Below are 25,511 nucleotides of genomic sequence, written 5' to 3' on the forward strand. Positions count from 1 at the left end.
AAAATCCAAATCAGCGGCTCATGCGTTGGTGTCTGTTCCTCCAGCCATTTCATTTAGATGTTCGATATGTTAAAGGTGCTGAAAATGTAGTGGCTGATGCCATGTCCAGAGCCATGACTGTTTAGTTATTTCGTGTTTTTCCCTCTCTGCAGTTGACTCTGTCTGTCCTGGTTTTCTTCTCTTAAATGCTTCTTAGGTACCAAAGTTGCAGAGGAGTTGCTATGTCTGATATGAGATTTCCTGCAGTAGGTATAGACAGCCAATGAATTTCCGAGTGTGTCTTTATTTGTATTGTTTGAGTAATATTAAGTTACCTGGTAGCTGTGGTGGGCCTAGTGAGGTCCCCCATTTTAAGGGAGGGGGTGTGACGAACCCTCCCACTCCTGCTTTTTGTGCTATGCTCTATTTTGTAGATCCTGGGAGTTGGGCTGATAGGTGGAGCTGGGAGGCTTCTCAGTCTACCTGCCTAACTGGACGGCGGCCTCCAGAAAGGCGTATAGCCCTCCCCTTCTGGGAGTCTCTCTCTCTCTCTCCTGGGCCCACAGCATACCTACCTTTTTCCTTTGTTTGGTTTGTTGCACCATTCAACATGCACCACACCACATGCTCACTCATCCACACATACTTACATGACTGATCCCTTTATATATATATTCATTTTAGTTGAATAAAATAACTTTTTGCTGCTTAATCTGTGTGAGGCCTCCCTCTTTGTTGCCATTTCTGAGCCAGATGGTAAGGTTTTCAGGTCTGGTAGGAAGTTATTGGTTTTAATGTTTTAGTAATAATAGATTTTTAAGGCTGAATGCTAAATTTTATTTTACAATACCAATAACAATTATTATTTGTTTTATGGCACAATCTACAAGTAGATTTTTTAAACAGGAAGAAAAACCCTGGACTGCTTTGCTATTTTCCAGTTATTAGTCATCAGACTGATATCAAAATCAACAAAATCCAAAGCCAAAAATACAATGAGGTTAGGAGTGTGAATTTGAAGTTGTTTCTTGCATACTGTTCAAACGTTTTGAGTCACCTGTTACATTCATGTCTTTCTTCTTTAAGGGCGATTTTAACATAGATACAGAGACATTGTACAACAGTATCATTCAGACACTAAATGTATTATTTACATTTGGCCCCAAAAGAATAAATAAATGAACGTTAATTAATACAGCCATAAATGTTTTTCTTGGTATGGTTCAGTTGATAATCCCTGATCTAATTCCAACTAGTTCCTATTTAAATCTGCACAGATTTTGATGCCAAGCTTCCAATTTATTTTTTACCAATAACTGGTGATTTCTTATATTCTTATTTAACTGTCGCTCAGGGGGATCTCTGTCTCTTTCTGTGCTCTCAGTTGTCAGTGTAGTTCAAACATTGTGCATCACTTTGTTCTACATATAAAAAAAACTTTTCATGCAAAATAACATCTATTTGTAAAGAGGACTTTGTACAACCTAAAAAAAACAAAGACTATCTAAATGTGTTAGTTTAGTTTGGATGGTGTTCTGGTTTTAATGGTGAGCTTTGCAGCACTAAACATAAATCCTTTTCTCATGAGCATTCATGGTCTTTGCTCCACTGAAGGAAAACATTTGCTATATATTTTTAGGGTGATGGTGGGGAGGACAGCCAGTGTCTGAGTTTTACTGCTTAGTCAATCATTTCTTCAGAGCAACAACACTTCCCACAGAAATTCCATGCAGCCTTTTACTCACCTCTGGACGTTTCAGCTCTTCAGTCACATAATTCAGATTATTCCAGCCATCGCAGGACCACAATCCCTGGTAGAAAGCAATTCCAACTGGATTGATGCCAACATGTGAGTCCTCAAAGTTTTCAGTGTGTCTTTCCTTCCAGGTAATGGCATTGCGGCACTCCACTCAGTCCCCACTGCCATCTTCTGCGTCCTCCACTGCCTGCAGCCCCTGGATTGCCTTCCAGAGAACTATGGCGGAGTGGAGAGGACAATAGCGTACAGCCTGGCCTTGGGAGGGGACACTGACACCATAGCCTGCATGGCAGGGGCCATCGCTGGGGCCCACTATGGCATTGAGGCCATTCCTCAGTCGTGGATAACGTGCTGCGAGGGGGCGGAGGACGCGGATATGAACGCAGAGCGACTTCACATGCTGTACCACCAGTCATCACAAGGAGGTGGGAGTGGGACAGGGGAGCAGAGCTGTGAAGACGCATGTGAAAGTCAGTCAAACGCTTCTAACGGCACAGAGAAGAAAACTGGAGGCGAGTGATTCCTCACTGGGAGTTTGACAAAAGGACTCTTGAACACACACACACACACACACACACACACACACACACACACACACACACACACACACACACACACACACACACACACACACACACACACACACACACACAATTACTCACGTATACTTAAGAAATATCTTCTTGTTTTCGGACTGTGTTGATAAGCTGGGAACTTGTGATTAAGGGCGGTCTGTTTCATCATTGCATTATTATTTTACTTGTCAAAACCGCTCCCTTTCTTTCCTCTTCCTGATTGGATCAGCAGGTATTGTTACAGCGCCAAGCTTACAAAAAAGGCCAAAATTACTTGAAAAAAGCAAACAGTTGCACTATGAACTGGCCATGTGTTGTTTTATTCTTTTGGTGGATAACAATTATTTAATAAACTTTTTTTAAATTCACATAATCTGTATGCAGTTTTTTTTTTTGGAATTCAAGACCAAACAAGCTGATTTGTTTCAGGAAGGTTAGCTCCATCGAGATGTCTCCTAAGTAACAGACAGCTAGAATTAGAAAACAGAGGTCTACAGCCATGCCAGCGGCTCTGTGAGGCTGTTTGTAATGCTAATTAATTGATCATCAATATTGTTCTTCATGCTGGGAGAGACATAAATATTCTCACAAAATTTCATAAGAATCCATCCAAGACTTGTTGAGAAACAAGCCTCGTTTCGTTTTCATACAGTTTTATGAAGCATAGTTATTGCTGCATCATCTTATTAAATCATAAGTTGCATAGTTTTTTTAAATATCTGTAACATATGGTATTTACAGTATTAACTATTCAGTGGCAAAGGATGCTGCAGTCTAATTCTTAGGTTATTTTTGTTTCATACGTTTGCCCTGGAGTTGCATTGTTGTTGATGAGCATTTCATTTGTGATGCTTTTTCCTACTCATGTATCAGTTTTTTTTTTTTAGAGAACAGCAACAGCTTCCTCCAGCATTTATATCATGTGCCGGGACAGGAGTCTTCTTTTCTTCTTTATGTATCTTTGATCTGGAACTGTTTACAAATGAACTGAAACAGAACTTAAACAGATTCACAATAATAGAAATCTTTAGCTCTTTGAGTACATTCTCTCCTAAGGATGAACTGGTGCACAGAAACATGAGTCATATTTCATCTATTTCTTATAGAATTACATTTTGAATACAGGATTTCTGAATTGTATTTTTTTTTATGAAGTCATCAAATAAGGCAGCGCTAAATGCACCAGTGCAAAAAGACAATACATATCTGAATGCTAAAATTCAAAAATGTTCCTACATACAACCTGACTTTGGAACGCTTTTTGAAGTACTTTTTTTTTTTTTACAGACAAATAATGACTGCCTTCCCACTTCCTGCAGATGTTAATCTCTGTGCACAGTTGTAGAGAGAAATGGGAGGTAATAAGTGGCTATTGATTGTAAACTGCAACATTTCACGAGTGTCATAGTAAAAACAGGTGTGGTTAAAATGTCCAGGCAATAAAAGTGGAAAAAACACCTCTTTTCCTCTGGATTTTTCTGTCAAAATCACAGGGTTTTGTCCGCAGGGGCGACCTCTAAGATCAGCTGCAAGAATACTGTTAACTTGCTCAGCAGCCCCGGGCAGAGCTTGAAATGGATTACGGGTACGTAGATTAAAGCTCCGCTTAAAATAAATAAAGTCACATAGAGGTATTCAATCTGAGGACTGTCTATGATGGGCGCCAGCACAAGGAATATAGCTGCAATGAGGGCCAGTATGGGGAGCACAATGGGAACCTGTGGAGAGATGGAAACAAGCCGATTCTCATCCTGTCTTAAAAAAAATACAAATATGTGTTTATAATGACGGTGTTTTCAGGGCGTACGTGTGTGAGACTGACCTTGTACGGCCTGGGGAGCTCCGGCTTCTTAATCTTGAGGTAGAGAAGTCCAGACAGGGTGATGCCATAGAAAAACCAGGCAGTGAAACTGACAACAGCAACGAGGAGGAATGTCAGACAAATACAATTTGGCTGTGCATTCTTTATACAGAAGGAATGAGGAAGAAATGCCAAGATTTAATACAGCCCTCACCTGAAGAAGTTGACAATGCTCTGGAAGTCTCCAGGGATCAGCACCACCAGAGAGATAATAGTGGTGAAGATGAGGGCTGGGGATGGAGTCAGTCTGCGGACGTGAGCCATGGCCAGAATATCTGGCTACAAAGCAAACACAAATCTTGGTGAAATTCTGTGACAACCAACACTGAAATACATTCAGATGGTAGAGAGATTCTCACCATGTGTCCTTCCCTGGCGGCAACAAAGCACACGCGGCCCCCGCTGAAGAACGTCCCGTTCAGTGACCCAAAAGCAGACAGCGCTGCAGCCACGGACATGATCCAGCCCCAGCTTCCTAACACCTTATTCCTGCGGACAGAGGTCGACGTTCTCAGAAAAGCTGAATCATGTCAGCAGCTACAAGTACAAATGGTATAATGGGGTTTCATTATTCAGATTTTTCTTTACTGTTCCAAACTTTACGTGAATTCTAAACTGACGTAACTTTTAACTTAACAGGTTGATGACAGAAGTAAAAGTAAATAAGTTGATTACACAGGTCTTTTCAGATTAAAAGGCTTCACTTATTTTACACATCCAAATGTGTTTATCTAGTGCACATGTGCAACAAGTTGCCTGAAGCTTTTTGAGCTGTGAGAAGTCTAATGAACGCCTCAAGTCACTTGTCTTGAACAAGAAAGGATGATGGTCTCTGGCTGTGCTGCATCAATGTGTGTGGCATCAACATCAGGTGCTGTCTTACCCCCAGGTTACTGCTACTGCGCTGGAGGACACAAGCTCTTTAGGTGTCATTACTGTCAAGTAGCTCACATTCACCAGCAGATACAAACCAGTCACCAGAGAAATGGCTATCACAATCGCCCTGGGAAGATTGACCTGGAGGGGGGGGGGAAAGCATCATTATCTTCCAGACAATTTGTACGAGCTTACGCCATGGCCTGATGTTATATTTACACTGGGATAAAAGACTGAGCCAGGAGTTTGAACCAAAAGAACACTAAGTGCGCTTACAAGTTGGAAATATGTACTAACCCAGTGTTGAATTTTGAACAAACATACATGAAGCTGGACAGCTGACAAACGGTCAAAATGCATCATCGGTGCATCAACTCTTCACTCAGTGTCTTACATACAGTTTAGGAAATGAACATAGGTTGCATGAGGATGTTCACTAACTTCTAAATGCTTAGAAAAATGAGCCATGATTGATAACGTTCAGTCTGACCTGCTTTTTCAGCCAAAGAATGTTGTACTACACACATCCACATGATTACAGCAATCATTACCACAGTTAGATAAGTTTTTATTTGTTTACAACTGCACCTTAAATGAGCTGAGTGACCTTATCAAGCTAAGGACTGATACCTCACACAGTTTAACCACTGGTCTGTACAGAAACTAATACAAGAAGTGCTCTGACTGAAGTTCTGGCATACAGTCAATAGATTGGTGAATGGGTTTCGAATGAATAAATATTAAAGAAACATTTCTGAAAGACAGGAGGATGACAAATAACATGTCATCAACATTATTTTACAATACAGCCACTTCCTCGTCATTCTCCCGGCTTGGCATCAAGACATTTGTCCTGCAAAGCCTCTAAAAAGGCATCACATTGTTAACTCACACGCATACGGTACAGCTTCTTACAGTCTCACCTCTGGTCTTTTAAGCTCCTCAGTGACATAGTTTAAGTTGTACCACCCAGCGTAAGACCAAAGTCCTTGATAAAATGCCATTCCTAGAGTGTTCAAAGAGTACTGAGTGCCTTTGAATGCATTCTCAACTTTCAAGTTTTCCACAATGACACTGTTGCTTTGTATGACCTCAACTGCCCCTCCAATTACAATCAATGTCAACGTCAGCACCTTGGCCACCAAGAAGGCCACCTGGATTCTGATGGCGATCCGGACATTCAAGGCATTGACTATGGCAACAACCAGTATCATCACAGCTGCAGCACACTTCACTGCCAGCTCAGGTGGATGGCACTCTGTGTAAAAGGGTGCAAGAAGGTATTCTGCAATACTAATTGCCATTGCTGCAATGCTGAGTGGCTTTACAACCAGGATAAAAGTGACTGCTGCAAAGAAAGCCGGACACGAACCATAGATCCTCAGTATGTAAATGAAATCCCCACCAGATTCAGAAATCAGTGTCCCAATCTCGGTATAGGACAATGCTGCAAACATAGCTACAACTCCTGAGAGAACCCAGACCACCAGGCTTGCTCCAGGGCTCCCCACGTACGCCAGAAGGAACTGTGGGGACATGAATATACCAGATCCGATCATAGTTCCTGAAACTAGTGCTACACCGCCAATCAACCCAATTTCCCGCTTCATTTTCAGGGCTTCAGGTTCTTTGTCGGCCATTTCCACAAAGATCAGGGAGCGCAAGATGAAGGATAATCCAGGTGTTATTCACCCTGACAGAGCCGACACTCAGATAAAGTAGACAAACACCTGCAGACTGTATAAACGCATATCAGCTTGACCGGCAAAACAGTAACTGGCCAAGAGACAGTAAAAATGAGTTACATGTGTTGTATAATGATTTTAATATTAACTCTGCTGTGTTTGTGGTTCAAGGTATCAGGCTACATGGGAGCCTGTTCCAGGGCAATATGAATGTATTGTTTTGTTCAATGAATGAATATCCATAAACAACAGATAACAAAAAGGATGTAAGAGCTCCATTGTAGATACAGATTGCATAGTTGATTGCATGAATATACAACCCCCAATATAATATTTGCTAACAGCATGCACTTTTATAATTTCTGAAACTTACTTCTGGATGTTTCAGCTCTTCAGTTAAATAATTCAGAGTGTTCCAGCCGTCGTAGGACCACAGGCCCTGATAGAAAGCAATGCCAATGGAGCTGAAGCCAACATTTGTTCCCTCGAAGAGATTATCAAAATTCTCAGTGCGTCCCTGGAAAAGCATCACGACCCCCACCAATATGATCACTGCCAGTGTCAGCAGTTTCACAAACATGGCCACCACCTGGATACCGGTGGCTAAGCGGACGCTGAGACAGTTAATTATAGCCAGCACCATGATTGCTCCTGCAGCCACACACTTCACCACCAGCTGTGGAGGGGTGCAGCTGTGGTAAAACTGGGCCACGATGTATTTAGAGAAGCTCAGGGCGATTCCTGTGGCACTGGCAGGCCTCATGACAATGACGAAGCTGTAGACAAACATGAAGGCCACAACTTTTCCTGCTGTCCGCAGAATGTAGACAAACTCTCCACCAGACACTGGTATGACTGTGCCCATTTCAGCATAGCAGAGTCCTCCCAGCATGGCTATCAAGCCACAGCAGACCCATATAATAAGAGAGGCCCCAGGACTACCGATGGCAGCCAGCACATACTGGGGCGATATGAAGATCCCAGATCCCATCATGGTTCCAGCAATGAATGACACAGCTCCTATAATCCCCACTTCCCTCTCCATCGTCTGAGAGCTGCTCCTTCCTCAATGGCACTGCACATACACAGACTGCCTGTAGGTTATCTAACTGTTGGGTAATGTGTACAACAAGTACTAAGTTTAGATCAACACCCTCAACGTCGTCATCGACATTGGTCACTACCCATGTTGCATTTTTTTTTTTAAACACACATCACATTTTCTCTTTTCGCAGCAAAAGATGATACGATATTCATGAGTGCGTCAAAATCAGTGGTAGATATTTTAGTTGTCTCTGTAAACTGAGAAGGCCGAGCTTGTCTGCAAAACTAATGCAAACAAGCCCTAAAATAATGTTTTTGCTCTTAGCTTGCTCTGTCTGACAGTTATACTTAATGTTTTACGACTGAATTTGAGACTCTTCTGCTCGTCTGTTAAGTATTAACAGGGAGAGGACAAATTTAAAATATGTTTTAGGCGATTTCAGTTCTCAGAACTTTACCTTGAGGTTCAGCTTCCTCGTCATCACTGCAGACGCTCCATAAGATCTGCAGATCTATTTGTTACATTTTCTCATTAGCAAAAGGACGCTATGATATTTGAGCTCCTTCGTTTGAGGAGAAACTCGCTCTGAACCTTTTCATACAGAACACCATTATTCTTTTTCCAGCTACTTCACACTTGGCGATATGAAGATCTGGGATCCCATCGTGGTTCCAGCATCGAATTACACAGCTCCTATGATGTCCACTTCCCTCTACAGATTGAATCTCTGTTTGATCACCACCGTCTCCCAAAAGACATTTACAGTGTATAATAGACATTAACAGGTCAACTGGCTATAGTTTAACAGTTTACCCTCAAACATCTGATATTAACCTCACTGAAGCAGGGTAAGGCAGGTACCTGTTTCTGACTTCAGTCATTTTTTCCAGCACTGCTCTGTTAATCAATGGTCACACTTTCAGTATTCATTGAAAGGTAAATGTGATGTTTGATTTTTTGTTAGTGTCTAACACTTAAACAAGGCATAACTGCCAGTCGATCAATAGTACAAATAATCCAATTTTGATGAAAAACACACTGAAGAACCGAATGTGAAACTGCAGATCTGAACTATTACAGGAAGAAGATCACCAGGACTAAGAATAAGTTTGCTTTTTTTTTTTGGTAATCTTTTGCTGAGGTTAAGCAGCTGGCTAACTGACATTAACTCTCCTCACAACAACAGCTGGTAGGTTTTCAGGTCTGGTAGGAAAGAAACAATGTTCCACATTGGGTTGAAGGGAAGTTATTGGTTTTAATGTTTTAGTAATAATAGATTTTTAAGGCTGAATGCTAAATTTTACTTTACAATACCAATAACAATTATTATTTGTTTTATGGCACAATCTACAAATAGATTTTTTAAACAGGAAGAAAAACCCTGGACTGCTTTGCTATTTTCCAGTTATTAGTCATCAGACTGATATCAAAATCAACAAAATCCAAAGCCAAAAATACAATGAGGTTAGGAGTGTGGATTTGAAGTTGTTTCTTGCATACTGTTCAAACGTTTTGAGTCACCTGTTACATTCATGTCTTTCTTCTTTAAGGGCGATTTTAACATAGATACAGAGACATTGTACAACAGTATCATTCAGACACTAAATGTATTATTTACATTTGGCCCCAAAAGAATAAATAAATGAACGTTAATTAATACAGCCATAAATGTTTTTCTTGGTATGGTTCAGTTGATAATCCCTGATCTAATTCCAACTAGTTCCTATTTAAATCTGCACAGATTTTGATGCCAAGCTTCCAATTTATTTTTTACCAATAACTGGTGATTTCTTATATTCTTATTTAACTGTCGCTCAGGGGGATCTCTGTCTCTTTCTGTGCTCTCAGTTGTCAGTGTAGTTCAAACATTGTGCATCACTTTGTTCTACATGTAAAAAAAACTTTTTTTTTGTAAAAAGGACTTTGTACAACCTAAAAAAAACAAAGTATCTAAATGTGTTAGTTTAGTTTGGATGGTGTTCTGGTTTAGAGCTTTGCAGCACTAAACATAAATCCTTTTCTCATGAGCATTCATGGTCTTTGCTCCACTGAAGAAAAACATTTGCTATATTTTTTTAGGGTGATGGTGGGGAGGACAGCCAGTGTCTGAGTTTTACTGCTTAGTCAATCATTTCTTCAGAGCAACAACACTTCCCACAGAAATTCCATGCAGCCTTTTACTCACCTCTGGACGTTTCAGCTCTTCAGTCACATAATTCAGATTATTCCAGCCATCGTAGGACCACAATCCCTGGTAGAAAGCAATTCCAACTGGATTGATGCCAACATTTGTGCCCTCAAATGAGTCCTCAAAGTTTTCAGTGTGCCCTCTGATAAGCATCACAACACCTCCTACTATGATGATGCCTAAGGCCAGAACCTTGGCCACCATAAAAAACACCTGGACTGACATTGAATAGCGAACATTGAGGCAGTTAACAATGGCTAGCAGGAGAATTGCAGCCGCAGCCACGCACTTCACCAGCAGCACTGGAGGGGGGCAGTCTGAGTAGAAAGGAGCCACGACATACTGAGCGAAACCCAGCGCCAAGCCAGCAACCCCAGCGGGTCTCACAAATAACACCGAGCTGAAGATTAACATGAATGCGACCACTGGACCCGAAGTCCTGAGGATGTAGATGTACTCCCCGCCGGATTCTCTTATGACGGTGCCCAGCTCACAGTAGCAGAAGGACACCAGTATCACGAGTAAACCACAGCACGCCCACACCACCAGGCTGGCTCCGGGGCTGCCGATGGTGTACAGCACCGTCTGCGGGGTCATAAAGATCCCAGACCCGATCATTGTCCCTCCGATGAGGGACACGGCTCCCATCAGCCCCACTTCCCGCTTCAGGCTCAGCTTCTGGGTCTCATCATCCATAATCACAGCAGTTACAGTCCAAGGTGTTGCCTGACACCTTAACCAAAGGAGAAAGCGCAGTCATTCTGTGGCCAAAGTCCTGCAGCAACACTAACTAGTTACATAATTATGTGGATGGGCCATACAACCCACAGCACATTTATGGAAGCCTGTCCATATCTTTGTTGGCTGTGTTCCTTTTCTGTCTCAGACAGTCAGTTGTGGTACAGTTTGGGCTCGCTGTTACACACACTCTTGCATACTTCATATCACACAAACACACATTACATACGTTGCTGATCTGCTCACAGACACACCTCAGTTGTGTTTTTGTGAGATTGCTCGGAGGAGTATAAGCATTAGTATTAGACTTTCAATTCTTATGTCTTAAAAAACATCTAAATAAAATACTTAACCAGGAAACAAAGGCAACACAACATTGATTAATTTGAAAAAAAAATATATTGAGCATGGCACTGTAACAAAAAGTAAAAAGTCACATTGATCATTATTTTAGCACTTAAGGAACATTTTAGCACGGTCACTTTCAGCTACAGACATATAAACTCTTATCAAATATCAGGGATGATGATCCCAAAATAACAAAATATTTATTCTGTATGTTGAGTCTAGAAACAAACATCCAACTGGTGCATTATGTTTTCACATGTTATCACACCTGATCACCATGTTTTAGGATCCCTTCACTTTGTGGCTTGATGTTTCTGGACGGCGTCCAGCTACAGCACATCAAACAAAGCTGATGAACATGTTTCCAACGCTGTCCAAATATAACGGATTGGCACTTTTTCTGAAGTCAAACCGGCTACTGATATGATGTGGTGACAGTTCACTGCCACAGACCTGCATTCAACATATTTCTTGTTCCACTCATTCCAGGGTCATCCTACTGTAATAACGTACAGTAGACGTCTACCGTGGTTTCATTCAGTAGTCCCCCTTTCATTTGTCCAGCTCCATCAGGAGGCTTTATCTTCCCCTCCGGTAATAAAGAGGTGAACAGTCTTGTTGGAGTGCAGCATCTGTCCGGCTCGCTGGGCTCCGGTGATGGCAGCTAACTTGTGGGCATCGTAGCGGGAGTAGAGGGCCGTGCAGGTCCAGCTGGCTTCCTCTCCCTGACCCCCCGCTGCCAGCATGTTACATACCTCGCTGTAGAAGTGGGGGAAGGAGGGCAATCCATAAAATATAAGGTTCTGGATCCCTTTGATGGTGTACCTACATAAAGGAAGACAGAGATAAAGATTTCTGCAGGACTCACCAAGTTAAATTTAAGACTTTTTGAGACCATTTCAATAGTTAATACAGTAGAATGAAAGCTACAGTATGAAAGTATGGTGGAAAACCAGTTGGGACAATATGGCCTAGAATTAACTAAGTCTGTGTATTACTATATACTGCTGATTACATTCCACTAAAAAGAATTGAACAGCCTCCTGTGTCAACAAACCACTGTTGAAACATTTCTAAGGGTGTGATGTCCCCAGACAGCCTGCAGATACTGTGGAAAACAACAGGGGTATAATTTTATGAGCATTTCTTCAAAAAAAAAAAGTTTTAAGATTGAAAATCTCATTTGAGGTTCAATTTTAGTCAAATTACAAGCATATCTGTGTGTGTTTTTTAAATCAATAGACTACAATAATAACATGAGTGAACTACAGAAAAGGGGATTGAGTACTTTGACTCCTCACAAATACACATCTGACGCAAGGTCTAACTTTTGAACCCTGTAAAAGGGATCACATTTCCTACATGTGTTATCGCAATTGGTGATATGTTAACTCTTAAAAGAGTAATAAAGATAACTGTCTTTGAAGCCTTTAGTATTTATGATGTGGGGGTGATACCAAGAAATCACTATCAGCACAACACTCATCACATTACCAACCTGCACTCCCCTGCAATACCAACCACTGAAAAGACAACGTGTGGGGCTACATAATGGAGCCTTAAAAAGAACTGACCTCTTGTAGAAGTGGAAGCGTTCAGTGAAGAGCAGGAACTGTTTATCCCCTTTCTGGAAGAAGTGCCTGGCTCGGGATATCTCTGACTTCCTGGAATACTCGCAGATGCTGACAAAGTTGATCTCCTCTTTCTTCATGTAGTTGCGCACACGGACGTAGTCGAAGTAAGATGGGATGTAGATCAGAGTGTGGGACATCACTGAGTCCCTGTACTGAGGCAGCACCTTATCTAAAAAGAACTGAAACCTACAGGCAGGATAGGGAACAATGGAAATAATACAGCTTTAAATTTTTTGGTGATCTACCAAGCACTGGTCAAGATCCCTAGAGCTGTTGCATGTATTGTGTTTTTTTTATTCAGACATAAATTTGAATAATGAAAGGAAACTACTGTGCTAATGACATAAAAATAAAGCTTTTACAAAAAACACCTCAACACTCCCGTACCCCCCCCCCCCCTTTGGGAGGTGCTTCATATAACTCTACAATCTGCCTGAAAATCACCTCGCTTTTAAGTCTTCATCTGTATCAAAGTAATTACGTGCCAAATTGTCAAAGCATAAACAAATATAGGTTGAAATGTAGCCTACAGTGTAGCTCATTGAATCATTGGGGACATGGTATTTTCCCCAAAACATTTGAAAAAGCCTTGGTCTGGACAAGCTGTCTGGCTGCGATGGTGTCGCATCGTTCATCCTGTGGGTAAAACTTACCGAGCATCATGGTCCATGAAGCTGTCAGAGGGGAACATCTGAAAGACATGAGGCAGCTGAACCAGCACCTGGCAGATGGAACCTGTTTTTGGCATGTTCTTAGTGGCAATCTGGGACAAAAAACACACAGACAATCAACATTAAATAACAACATACATCCCCAAATGACAACGGAGAAACTTTGGTTAAAATACAAATGAAAACGTCTTTTCATGCTTGATCTTAAAAAAATCAGCAGGCTTTCCTGGGATATCCGGCTGACCACAGTAAACAACTTATTGTGGCTAATGCTCCAAACACTGACATTGACTTAACCTATGAGATCATTTCTGCCTCTTAGTAATGTGTCCCGCTAAACCGCAGTCTGCACTGAATGTTCAGTCTCAGAGCAGGTGTAAGGCCGGGGACACACTGCATCACAGAACCTGCTGGGCTTTTTTTGGCATCCACATAAACAGGGATGCATCAGCAGTGTAACTCAGGGAGACTCACACAGCTCAGCTGCCACTTATTTGGAGAGTTGGCGTCTATTTTTTCAGCGACATGCGTGTGGTTAACAACAAACACAGACAGTGGAAATGATCTGAGGCAGTCATGTTGGCATCATACCAGCAACACTAAACACCTTTCATTGCAGTTTCTCTACCTGTAGATATATGATATATAATATATATATAGATGTTTGATACAGGCATGAAAGAAAATATATACTTTTTTTTCAACTCAACACTTCCCGCATTGGATTCAAATCAAAAGCAGAGTAACGTTTCTGTGGACAGGATTGTTAACAAGATTTTTATTTGATGATGATCTATTATCAAAGGCAAACTCAATCCAGAAAGACAGGCAGGCAGCAGCACCGTAGCAGCCACGCCGTCTCTGTGGACACCACACATGTGCAAGCTGCAGCAGTTCAGCGAGGCAGCCGTCTCACACAGATAGAGGCAGGCAGTGTGGCCCCAGAGTAAAAGTGCAGTACCTGTCCACGGTAGTTGGCGCAGTGCTTGGTGAGGATGCTGTTGATCTGAGGTTCCTGGATGGAGCTGAACACCAGAGTCTGCCGGTAGTGTCTGGCCCAGTTGTTCAGGCTCCACACCCTCACTCTGGAGAAGTCCACTTCATGGGAGTCCAGCGGCTGCAGGTTCATGTGCTTCATCACATGCTGTAGATGGGGTAGACCATGTGACTTCAACTTCAACATGTTGTGATTTATCAAAATCTACAGTGGTTGCTAAACAGCAGGTGGCGCCACAACCTTGCCAGCAGTAAAAACATAAAACAGGTGAACAGATCGCAGTCGTGTGCTACGCTGAACAGGTGTGTGTTCTTACCAAGATGTGCTCCCAGTTCTGCATGAGGAAGACATCTGCCTGGTCCACCACCAGCAGCTCGATGGAGGAGAGGAAGTCAAAGTCTCTCTTGCTTTCTCCCTCTGCTCCCAGTACGGTGCGGAGGCCCAGCGGAGACGCGATGATGATGTCTGATGAATAAAAGGGGGAGTACAGACGTATGCTGCTCCTCAAGATGGAGATGCCTGGAGAGGAGAGAGGACAGCGACAGTGCCTCAGGCAGAGAAACTTGGGAGGATATCCAAAAGACGGGTGACTTGTGTTTGTTCAACTGTACCTATCCTGAAGTGATCATCAACATTCCCCGAGAAGATGGCGCTGTAATCGTCTGGTCTCTGCAGATTGGATGGCTTTTCATCTGGCTCCTCTCCAAACTCTTCCTTGAACCTCTTCTTATTGCTGACCACAATCTTCCTGCCTTTGTTCTCCAGCAAGCTAATGAACGTCTGGACGACTCGCAGAGCTACGCCTCGGAACGGAACGAGAATCAGGACCTGACACGTTCACGCCAGTCGTTACAGCAGAGCAAGAAGAAATACATTTTGAGGTTTTAATAATTTTTTGCTGAGTGATGATAGCACGTAGCATTACATAGGTGTGCTGGACTCAAGAAATAACCCTGAATAACGTGCTATGTGGTGGAAGAATAAATATTTAGTCTTGGAAATAAATAAATATATTATAAAAAATATGAATTAATTAAATAAATATTGGCGATGTTTAGAGGTGTTAAATGGAGCCAAACATAATGTACTCAGCTCTTTACCTTAGGCCGCGTCAGTCCTTGGTCTCTGGGTTCGTCCTGCGGCTCAGCTCCAGCTTTAGTCTGACTTTTCTGCTCTCTGAGCTGCGCGTTGTGTGCCAGGACCTGGGAGTTGGCCTTCAGTACGTGGTTGAGCACGTGGAGGCAGTATGCACTGCAAACCTGTGGGCCCTGGTTCAGAGGACAGTTCTCTGAATAGTAGAGGTCCTTATAGGAGCCCATAAGAGCCAGCAGCTCTAGCTGCAGTGAGCTGATCTCCTCAGCCACTGTCTTAGCGTTGGAGGTCTGGTTCAGATCCTTCCAGCCAGTCTCCAAAAGTTTGTGGAAAACTGGGAGGCTTGTGTCTTTCTGTGGGCCGATGGATCCAAACTTCTCCAGGGGATTGGTACAGAGTAAAGTGCCCAATTTTGGCCACTAAATGCAGGAAAAGGCAAATGAATTGTAGTTACAATTTAATCCAGTGAAAAAAATCTTTTTAATTTTGTCAAGTTATGCGGTTAATACCGTGATCTGAGTCTTGGCTTTGCTGCCAGATGTTATCTTCTGCACCTCCTCTTCACCAAGTTCTGTGCCAAAATGCTCTAAAAACATGTCTGCATATACAGAAAGAACCTATAAAACATACTTAAATCAACCATATTATACTCAATATTATTTCCCAACTGAGCTACCACGTATCTTATTTTGGAAAATAAAATGACATAAACACATCTATTAAATATTTCAAAGGCTGCTGGAAAAAATTGCAAAAAAATTATAATTGGAATGAATTTCTGAACTCTTCTCACCTTTTCTGTTTTCGTGCTCTGCAGTGCTCTCAGTGTCCTCGTGTCCTTCTTCATCCATGAAATTGGTCTCCAGACAGAACTGAGCCTCAAGCTCCTTGTCTACCAACTCTTCACCTCCTGCCTCCACTTTCTCTGTCATCTCCTCCACATCCTCCCCTTCATTCAGAGCCTCATCTGCATCCTCTGGCTCTTCCTCTCCCCCTTCTTCTTCTTCTTCTTCTTCTTCTTCTTCGTCTTCTTCAGCATCATCCCCAACTCTGTCACTTTCTCCTACAATAAAAAGCATAACAATATTCAGTCGACTGCAACATAACAGCCTACCTTGTCCTCTCTGTGCTGGAAATAAGCAACTCACCATCATCAAGAAGCTCATCTTCTTCCTCTTCCTCATCAGTGCTGTCCTCTTCACTCTGGTCGTTACTGGTGGGTTGGCCGAGAGTTGAAAGAAGCTTCTGATAGGCTGTTTTCTGCTCTAGTTCCTCCTCCTCCTCCAACTCATCAGGCTCAACGTCAGGATGCTCTGGGCTTGCTGGCTGTAACAGAGCGGTGAGGAACAGAATTCCTTCTATTATAATACTGGTATCAGGAAAAATATTACAAAACAGTCTGGAGTACAATGGGGCTTTATGTCTCACGTCACCGGGGACTGTGCACGGCTACTCACCAGTTGCACTATTTCAGTTCTGTCAGGTCCTTCCTTGACTCTGAAAAAACACATGTATGAACTTAGCAATATAACTACTTAGGCAATAAGGATCTTTTGTCGAGAAATGAGCTAGGATTTGAGAACAGGTTAAGAAAGGAAAGGAATTTGCATAAATAAGCATTGTGTTCATTACCATGTTTCTTATATCACTGTTTTTTGTACATAAAAGATGCGTTTTGGAGAAACAAGCTTCAAGTCTAACAGAACACACAGATCACGACGAGATGACCATCACTAACATTGGAGTAAAATTAAGAAAAGTTGCATTAAAGTTAATTCTGTGTCGTTCACAGAGTTGTTGAATACACATAATCCAAAATTGTTTGCTGATTCGTGTTCTCAGATGTTCATTCACCTGGTCAAAAGTTTCTTTCTTTTCACTTTCTCATGCCAGTTTACAGCCAATACCAATAACAGTCAATGGACATTACAGAGTAAAGTGTGATGAGTGATGACAATAATATCGTATGCAAGATAAACAACGTGTAACCAGCATCCTTGCACTCTGTTGTTGCTTATGAATATTTCTATTATCTACATTAATGGACCACGTTGGTCATACATTAGCTATATGACTATTTGATTTTGACCTTTCGTCTTTAGAAACCCTCTCTCAAAAACATGGCAGTCTATCTGGTATGCCTATATGTTTTGGTAAAAGGGCTCCTTCGAACAAAACCACCTTTATGTTTTTACTAATAACACAAAACGTGAAGCATAGCTAACAGGGCTAAACAGGTTTCTCAGTGTATCTTAACAGCTAGCTAGTGGGCTAACATAAAATTAGCTTCATTTTCCCTTTAAAACAGCCCGGAGTTTGCTGCGTTGCTTACACGTCGTGGAAGGGATGCTCCTCTCCAAACTCCTTCAAGTGCTTCTTCTGCTTTTTGGATAAATTGGTGAAAAGCTGCTTATTCTGCCTCCTTTTGCCCATGTTGACACTGAGCTGCACGTGTGTGTGTCCGGCTCATGTGGTGGTTGTTGTGAATCACTCTCTGTGCTGCTGCCGCCTACAGGCCCGGAGCGGAACTACAGGTCTGCACACACACACACGCACGCACGCACGCACACACATACACACGCACACACAAATAAACATAAATAAACATGCACTTTTTTTTGTAAATTCCTCAAATGTAAAGTAGACTTAAATGCTGAGGAAGAAACAAAAACATCTGCTGTACGTTGATCAGGATGCAGTTCAAGAGTTTGTTTGAGGCATCAGGCCAAGAAACATCCTCTGGGTTCCTTTGAGCAGCAGGGTGACAAATGAATCTTGGATTTATGGCTTTGGGTGATGTATTTGTCAGGAGGAGAGTAAAAGAGAAACGTACTGATATATTTATTTTTGGAGTCAGAGTGACAACAGAAAATTAAAACGGCTGAAAATTCTTCATGATTGTGACAATTTTATGGTTTTGTTGCTTTTGCTCCTCCTGATTTGATGGCTGCATAGGTAATCACCTGTTGTAGTGAAAAACCCAGAAAACTGATGATGCCTGTAATGAAATGCATTTCTCTAAGCACAGCATCAATATTATTTAAAGCCGTAATACATCTTGCCATTGCCCTATAATGTAATCTTTACAGCAAGTTGGTAAATATTTGATAAATCACTATTCTTCCTGTCTCACTTCAGGGGCAGACGGGGTAAAGTGCACAAAGGGGTCATCTGTAGTCCTTTAGTTGTTTAGTCACTGCAAACAGAGCATGTCCTGACTGCACACCTAAGACTAGACACAGGCCTGTAGTCTATCTGCTCTTTGAAAACTAACCTTAATCTATTATTGATCATGGTAATATCAATTTACTGTTTGCCTGTTTTAGCTGTTACCATGGCAGAAGCTCATTCATTATTAACCATTTGGGTGTCTAGTTTTTGTACTCGGGGTATTTTCAGCTCATTTTGACACGTCAATGAGGATATTATTGTTTGATAATTGCATCCCACTGTGACTCGAGCTGAAAGAGCACGTCTGGCTTTTCTGAATGGGATGTGAAACATGTAAGACGTTCTTGTATTTCAATGGAGGGGCCAAAAGTGAAACAGGAGAAAGCAAAGGCTGGGAAGACCGTCCGCTTTAGAGTAGCATCTGCCAACAGCGGCCGGGTCTTAGCGGAGGTGTTCAAGGATGAAACGGCCTGGTGCGGCTCAGCGTCGGACTCGGTGGACTCAGACTGCACCAGCAGCCCGGAGGCAGAGCAGGGGAGCCCGCCTCCCCCCAGCGAGGCCAACAGCCACCTGAGCGGCCTGGTGGTGGAGACCAGCCTGGACGAGAACGGCTGCGAACCCGATGACCTGCTCAGGTACGCCAGTGCCAAGAGAGAGATGCTCTTCAGCAACAAACGGATCAACATCTGCAGCAAGAACGGGACCGTGCGAGGGGTGAGGAACAAAGTGAGCGCAGGCCAAGTGCTCTTCAACAACCTCTCCAACATGTACACTGTAAGTAGCTCCGGCACAGGAACTGGGCTTCACTGCTTTACTGCAGGGTGATTCTGCTGTGATCAGATTGTTGGAGCTAAAGATCAGTCCAAGATTGTTCCCATATGACCATCTCAGAACTGAGGATGACTATGAATCTCTGTAAAGAGTGTATGACCCTTGGTGAGGAGCTTTCTCAGTCACAGCCTTTGTTCTCTTTCCCTTTAAGGGTTCCCTTCGTCATCAGAAGAGGAGACCCTGGGAGAAGGAGTAAACAGTTTCACACAAGGAGGTCAGCATGAGGAGATAATAGCCCTGAGGCTGAAGATTGTCAGGTTTACACTCACTTCATTCACAAGTATCTGTGAAACAAACTGCGGCTTTACTGAATAACAGTGATCCAGCCTGCACAAGTCTGTACAAGATTCAGATCCATTCCTCTAATAAGGATCTAGTTAATAACCCTCTGTAATGCAGTTGTAAGCACATATATATCTTTTATGTTCATACATTTATAAACATCTGGAATCTTCTCTATGTGATCAATTTTTAAATGTGCGAAACATCAACACAACAGCTGAATGTGTGTGACGGTTTCTATACATGCTGCTAAGCAGTGCCCCTGCATGTATATCACCTATACAACCAAGCAGAGCACGTGAGCATGTAACTTCACTCGGCCCTCTGAGACTCTGAATGGGTTCCTGAAAGGAGTTTTGTATTTTTTTTAAAAAGATGTTGTAAGTATAACTGTGACCAGAATTTCGTATGATTTTGATATTTGGTGGAGTCTCTTTCATGGCGTGTGGCTGAATTATGTGACCATGCATGTTTTTCTATATTTTATAATGATGTTCAGGATAGAGGAGTGCGCTTCTTGTTATTTCTGATCCGTAATTCCACATGCAAACGGTAACTATATGGAGCTTCCTTTTTAATTTCATGTTTGGTACTCTGGTTTCTGAAACAACTGTTTTGAAAACATTTTTCATATTGTGCAACACAATGATAAAATCAGTCATGGAAATGTTGTAGTTCTTAGCTTCTTTCATTGTTGGCTCCATAAAACACTGCAGTCTACAGGAGCTCTGAACAGCGGTGGAAAGTATTAACCTTCTAAGGCATAGCGTTGTTATGTGGCAACAATTAGCCTGCTTTATCTCCATTTTAATAAAAAGCACTAATATAAAACCCATGTTTAATGTTTAGTCGTGAAAAGTGTTTGATGAAATGACAAATAAATCCTGTATGACTTCCTTTTTCCTCTGACACTGAGAAGGTCGTGATCTGAGGCTCCCAAAGGCAACTAATTGGTCAATATTTAGGCAATATTCTTCCAAGAAAAAAATGAAACATTATTTAGGGTACGTTAATTTGTAATTTTCATCATTAAAACCAGTTTAGGTTTGATACGTTCTTTTACAAAATTAATTTGTTGCTGTATGGCCACTACATGCATACCGCAGAGTCCCCAGCCAGCCCCTGGCTGTGCTCTGAACCTGCTCTGTGAGCTCTGGGTGTCCTCTGGGTGGCCTGGCTCTCCCCCAATGCCCCCACAGGCAGCCTCTCGTGGCACCATGCTTCACCGTGTTTAGAACTTTTGATTACATTTAAAAGGCAAATGGCATTATTGTTACATCATAATTTCAGACCTAGTGTAACATATCATCTGGATTACACTGCTGGAAATCACAGATTTAACAGAGGGAACTGGGATGTCTCACCCGAATTACATGTTTGTCCACTTTTGTGTGCATTTCAAACATACTGTGATAAAGTGTAGTCCAATTAGGATGTACTGGGTTATACGTTTCATCAGTTATGAGTTGGATTTCAGTAAAAGAATGATTTTAGAAAAAAATGGATATTATGGTATTTTCCACGATTTTTGCCATATGGCAACAACTTACCATCTACTCTCCCTTCATTTATTTCCTTTTTTCTTGCATATATTTCCATTATTTAAGCAATAACAACTTATGCAATTGTATTTTTACACTGTAGCATTGCTACTTGTATTTAAGTGAAGGATCTCAGTACTTCTCCCATCACCCCATTTAACAGCCCTCTAGATATGTCCTTGCACCTGCTGGCATTTATTTCCAAACTTCTTAAATTGTATTTAAACAATTTCTGAGTACGAAGTGGAGCAATGATCAGAGAGTAACCTGATGAGTTTAAATTATCACCACATCAGCGCATCACTATGATGCTCCTACACTGTTGTGATGTTGTGATTTTTGCATCACATCATAACAGTGCTTCATTGATACTGTGAGCTGTAGAGGTTTTTAAAGGTTGTCCCAACACTTGGCCCAGCCATCACTGTATACATTTATAAATCACTGCTGATGGACCACCTGCTTTAGTGGCACCTGATCAACAGTTTTAGTCTTGATGCTGTGATCTCCAGCTTAGACATCAGACACTTACATCCTCAAACACTACGTCCTCACCGGAGCAGCACAGTTTAGGTCTCAGTTTCGGGGTGGACTTTCCCTTTAAGCGACAGATTTACGCAACAGCGTCTCACCGTCCACCTGCCTGGGCAGCGACCCTGCCCCCCCCCCCCCCTCCTCTCTGTGTGGACACACCGTGAGGAGCAGGGCGCGCTCCGCTCATTTTGCACCGATCCCAGCTAATACAGCAACAACCTATACGATCATGTTACTGCGGCACTGACAGCTACACCGTAGGAGGCAGGATGCGGGCTTTCCAATAGATACTAACCCCCCCCCCCCCCCCCCCCTCATCCTCGATCATCACCATCATCATCATCACCACCACCTCCTCCTCTCCCGCTTCTCTCATTTTTCCACCACCGGGAAAGATCCCTCTGTTTTGGCTTCCACCGACCACCATGCCTCCGTCGTCTTGTCTCGGGCTCTTCTCGGGGCGGACTGTGTCGACATGATGACAGATGCAGTGCGCGGCTCACAAGCAGCTCGTCTTGCTTGAGGGACTCTGCAGGGCAAGGTAGTGAAATCTGCTCCTCTTCCTCCTCCACGCCCTGTCATTACCGTCAGTAGCTGCCCAGCACCATGTCCCCTCCAGCCTCGGCTGCGACTGCGAGTGAAACCAGCACCACCACCGTCTTCGAGGAGGACACCAGAGAGGAGGTGGGTATTCTTTTCTAGCATCCCCTATAAGAGCTATATGTCAGGTTGTTTTTATTTGTTTTTTTCTATCTGATGTGTTTGTTAGATGTTGGCGCAGGGCTTTAAATGGATCCATGTGCACAGTGAGCAGGATGTAACACGCTGCAGGTGAATTATTTGGCAGAGATCTGGTTTTACAGGCGATCACCTCAACTCCAGCTTCACATTAGAGGATTTTTACAGGCTTGTAGCCTGCATGAATCTTTTCAGAGTAAAACGGTTGGACACATGTGTATCTCTGCCCGCCTTACATCGATCTGTAGTGGCCAAGTGGCACTGATTTCCTCTTAATATCCCTCTAGCACTTCCAGTAGGTGGCTATAAAAGGCCGTGAAATGTCCACAGGGCTGAGGGAACTTTCTTGTTATCCACTGCTTGCACTGATTCTCTGGGGAACCCTTTGGGAGTTTCTAATGCAATGATACTACTGCAGTCGCGTGACCTATTAAATGTTAAAATTAAAAACCCTTGTTGTGGTAAAGATGTTGCAGTGATCAGTCAGCGGTGGTGCACACTGCAACAAGCAGCATGACACTTTAAGTGGGTGATAAATTAGGTGATAACAGTCTGTCACTCCCTCTTTTGTTTTGTTTGTGCTTTGACTCAACAGCAAAGGCCCCTGAAGCAGTCTCTGAGCAAGTCGCTGTGCCGGGAGAGCTTTTGGAAATGCCTGCTCCTGTCTGTTCTCATGTATGGCTGCATGGGAGCGATGGTTTGGTGTCATGTCACCAAGGTGACCCGCCTCACCTTTGACAGTGCCTTCAAAGGGAAATCCATGATGTACCATGACAGCCCCTGCTCTGATGGCTATATCTACATCCCCCTGGCCCTACTGGGCATGCTCTACTTAGTCTATCTGGTGGAGTGCTGGCACTGTCATGTGAAGAATGAGCTGCAGCACAAAGTGGATGTGGAGGGCATCTACGAGCGCATCCAAAGGATGCAGCAGGCTAAGCCCTGTATCTGGTGGAAAGCCATCAGCTACCACTATGTTCGCCGAACACGACAAGTCACACGCTACCGCAACGGGGACGCTTACACCAGCACCCAGGTTTACCATGAACGAGTCAACACCCACGTGGCGGAGGCTGAATTTGACTACAGCCACTGCGGTGTGAAAGATGTTTCCAAACAGCTGCTGGGCTTGGAGAAGTCTGCTCTTACAAAGATGAGGTTCACCAAGTGCTTCAGTTTTGCCAACGTAGAATCCGAGAATTCCTACCTTACACAACGTGCAAGGTTTTTCACTGACAATGAGGGCCTTGATGACTACATGGAGGCCAGAGAGGGCATGCACCTGAAAAACATAGACCTGAAGGAGTACGTCCTGGTGCTGTCTGACCCAGAGCACCACCCCTGGTATCTGTCCCACTACGTCTTCTGGTTTGCCTCATTTCTCACTTTCTCCTGGCCTCTCAGAGTCTTCACAGAGTATCATACTGCCTATGTGCACTACCGTGTGGAGAAGCTCTTTGGGCATGATTACCTCCCGGTGACCCCATGCGACGATCGGCCATATTGGCGTCGCATCCCTCGTGTTAACACCATAGACAGTACAGAACTGGAATGGCACATTCGGTCCAACCAGCAACTGGTGCCCAGTTACTCAGAGGCTGGCCTGATGGACCTGGCCCAGTGCCCGTCCAATTTCAGTGGGGTACGTCAGAATTGTGAGCGCTGCCACAGAGCCATCAGCTGCTCCTCTGTGTTCTCCAGGAGCGCCCTCAGCATCTGTACTGGTGCCAGCTCCCGCATACCCTTCAGCGGGAGTCGGTTCTCCTTGGCACGGCGCTACGGCTCCCAGCGCAGCTGCTTCTGGAGGAGCGGCAGCTTGGATGACCAGGAGAGTCCGAGCGAAAACACCCGCTGTCTATCAGAGCGCCTCACCACAGATGACGAGGAACCCCCAGACTATGAGGATGCACTTTGCTACCCAGTGCTCATTGTCCACTGCAGCGAGAATTGCCACAACCACAGGTCTTTCCACAGAAATGGCTCCTGTGTGGAGACCTCCTTATGACTATGCAGTCACTGACAACACACAGTGGCATTTCTGTAGCATCCTTACATAACACCTCTGACATGTGGAGTGTGTAAACAAGTCTTAAAGTGAGATACACAGATTCGTGCTGTATTATCATACTATCTGAAACAAACAAATCCTGAATGTGTGAATCACCAAAGCAATAACAGTGATTGGTGAGTGGAGAACAAAGCGACACAGTATGTGAACCTACTGGGATACACAAATGCGAAAAAATCACACCTGTCTGGCTTCCAGTGAAAAGCAAGCAGACGACGACTGTTACACTGTACCATCATTGCCATAGCTTTTAAGATCTCATATGCACTGTACATATGAAACTGAAACTGAAGCTACAGTTACCTCATAAGACCTTTTCAGACGCCACGGACGGTACGGGCACGTTTAAACATCTCATCCATTCAGTGAAGTCTCAGTAACACAAACACATCAGAGCCGACCCTTTAGATAAAGTGGGAGCTGATTCGGACGATTTTATTCTCATCTAGTGGAGGAGTTTCTACAAGTCAAATCTACTTCTAATAACAGCAATAACCGTGAAAACAAACACCATCCCCTCAAGTGAAGCGGTGAAAAGGAGGAATAATCAGATATGATGCGCTTATGCATATCACAAAGACACACTGGTCAATATGGAAACCTCCGATCCAAAACAGACAGTTGGGCACTCCCACACAGTGCGCTGCCAATCTGTTATGTTTGAACATTTTCATTCCTTAAGTGAAGTGCTGTAATTCAGATTTTTTTTTCATGTGCCTACAGTTTTTTTTTTGGCTGTCTTTTTATGCCTGATTTCTTCTTTAGTTAGTGACTTTCTGCGTTTTCCCAGAATGCCTTTATCAACAGATGTAAACTTATTTCCAGGGTTAGGGTTTTATGTGTAAAAAAGCTGTTCTAACCGAGAGAAAAAAAAAAGACTCATGCCCCTCACTCAATG

General features: G+C 43.1%; 3 protein-coding genes across 4 annotated transcripts; 1 reads left to right on the plus strand and 2 right to left on the minus strand.

Moving 5' to 3' along the window:
* Window positions 1–3,473: 3,473 nt before the first annotated feature.
* LOC139212260 (b(0,+)-type amino acid transporter 1) lies at window positions 3,474–10,745 on the minus strand. 2 transcript variants are annotated; one of them, XM_070842766.1, is made up of 6 exons: window positions 9,966–10,745; window positions 5,058–5,191; window positions 4,534–4,663; window positions 4,329–4,453; window positions 4,136–4,223; window positions 3,474–4,031 (listed from the first exon to the last, which is right to left on the minus strand). In XM_070842766.1, exons 1-6 carry the CDS (start codon window positions 10,662–10,664, stop codon window positions 3,801–3,803), a joined length of 1,407 nt encoding a protein of 468 aa, XP_070698867.1. In that variant the 5' UTR covers window positions 10,665–10,745; the 3' UTR covers window positions 3,474–3,800. The 2 variants fall into 2 exon arrangements, with proteins under 2 accessions (XP_070698867.1, XP_070698868.1); XM_070842767.1 differs by lacking the exon at window positions 9,966–10,745 and adding an exon at window positions 7,109–7,802.
* A 374-nt stretch (window positions 10,746–11,119) lies between these two features.
* On the minus strand, window positions 11,120–17,903 carry utp25 (UTP25 small subunit processor component). Its single transcript, XM_070842182.1, has 12 exons — window positions 17,781–17,903; window positions 16,906–16,945; window positions 16,597–16,774; window positions 16,242–16,511; window positions 15,958–16,046; window positions 15,457–15,867; window positions 14,968–15,184; window positions 14,673–14,875; window positions 14,321–14,503; window positions 13,342–13,451; window positions 12,629–12,874; window positions 11,120–11,879 (listed from the first exon to the last, which is right to left on the minus strand). Exons 1-12 carry the CDS (start codon window positions 17,879–17,881, stop codon window positions 11,624–11,626), a joined length of 2,304 nt encoding a protein of 767 aa, XP_070698283.1. The 5' UTR covers window positions 17,882–17,903; the 3' UTR covers window positions 11,120–11,623.
* A 4,510-nt stretch (window positions 17,904–22,413) lies between these two features.
* On the plus strand, window positions 22,414–24,550 carry LOC139212399 (transmembrane protein 151B-like). The gene is made up of 2 exons (XM_070842941.1): window positions 22,414–22,491; window positions 23,141–24,550. Exons 1-2 carry the CDS (start codon window positions 22,414–22,416, stop codon window positions 24,548–24,550), a joined length of 1,488 nt encoding a protein of 495 aa, XP_070699042.1.
* The last annotated feature ends 961 nt before the right edge of the window (window positions 24,551–25,511 follow it).

Source organism: Pempheris klunzingeri, chromosome 13 (genome assembly GCF_042242105.1).
Source record: "Pempheris klunzingeri isolate RE-2024b chromosome 13, fPemKlu1.hap1, whole genome shotgun sequence".
In the NCBI taxonomy this organism is placed as follows: Eukaryota; Metazoa; Chordata; class Actinopteri; order Acropomatiformes; family Pempheridae; genus Pempheris; species Pempheris klunzingeri.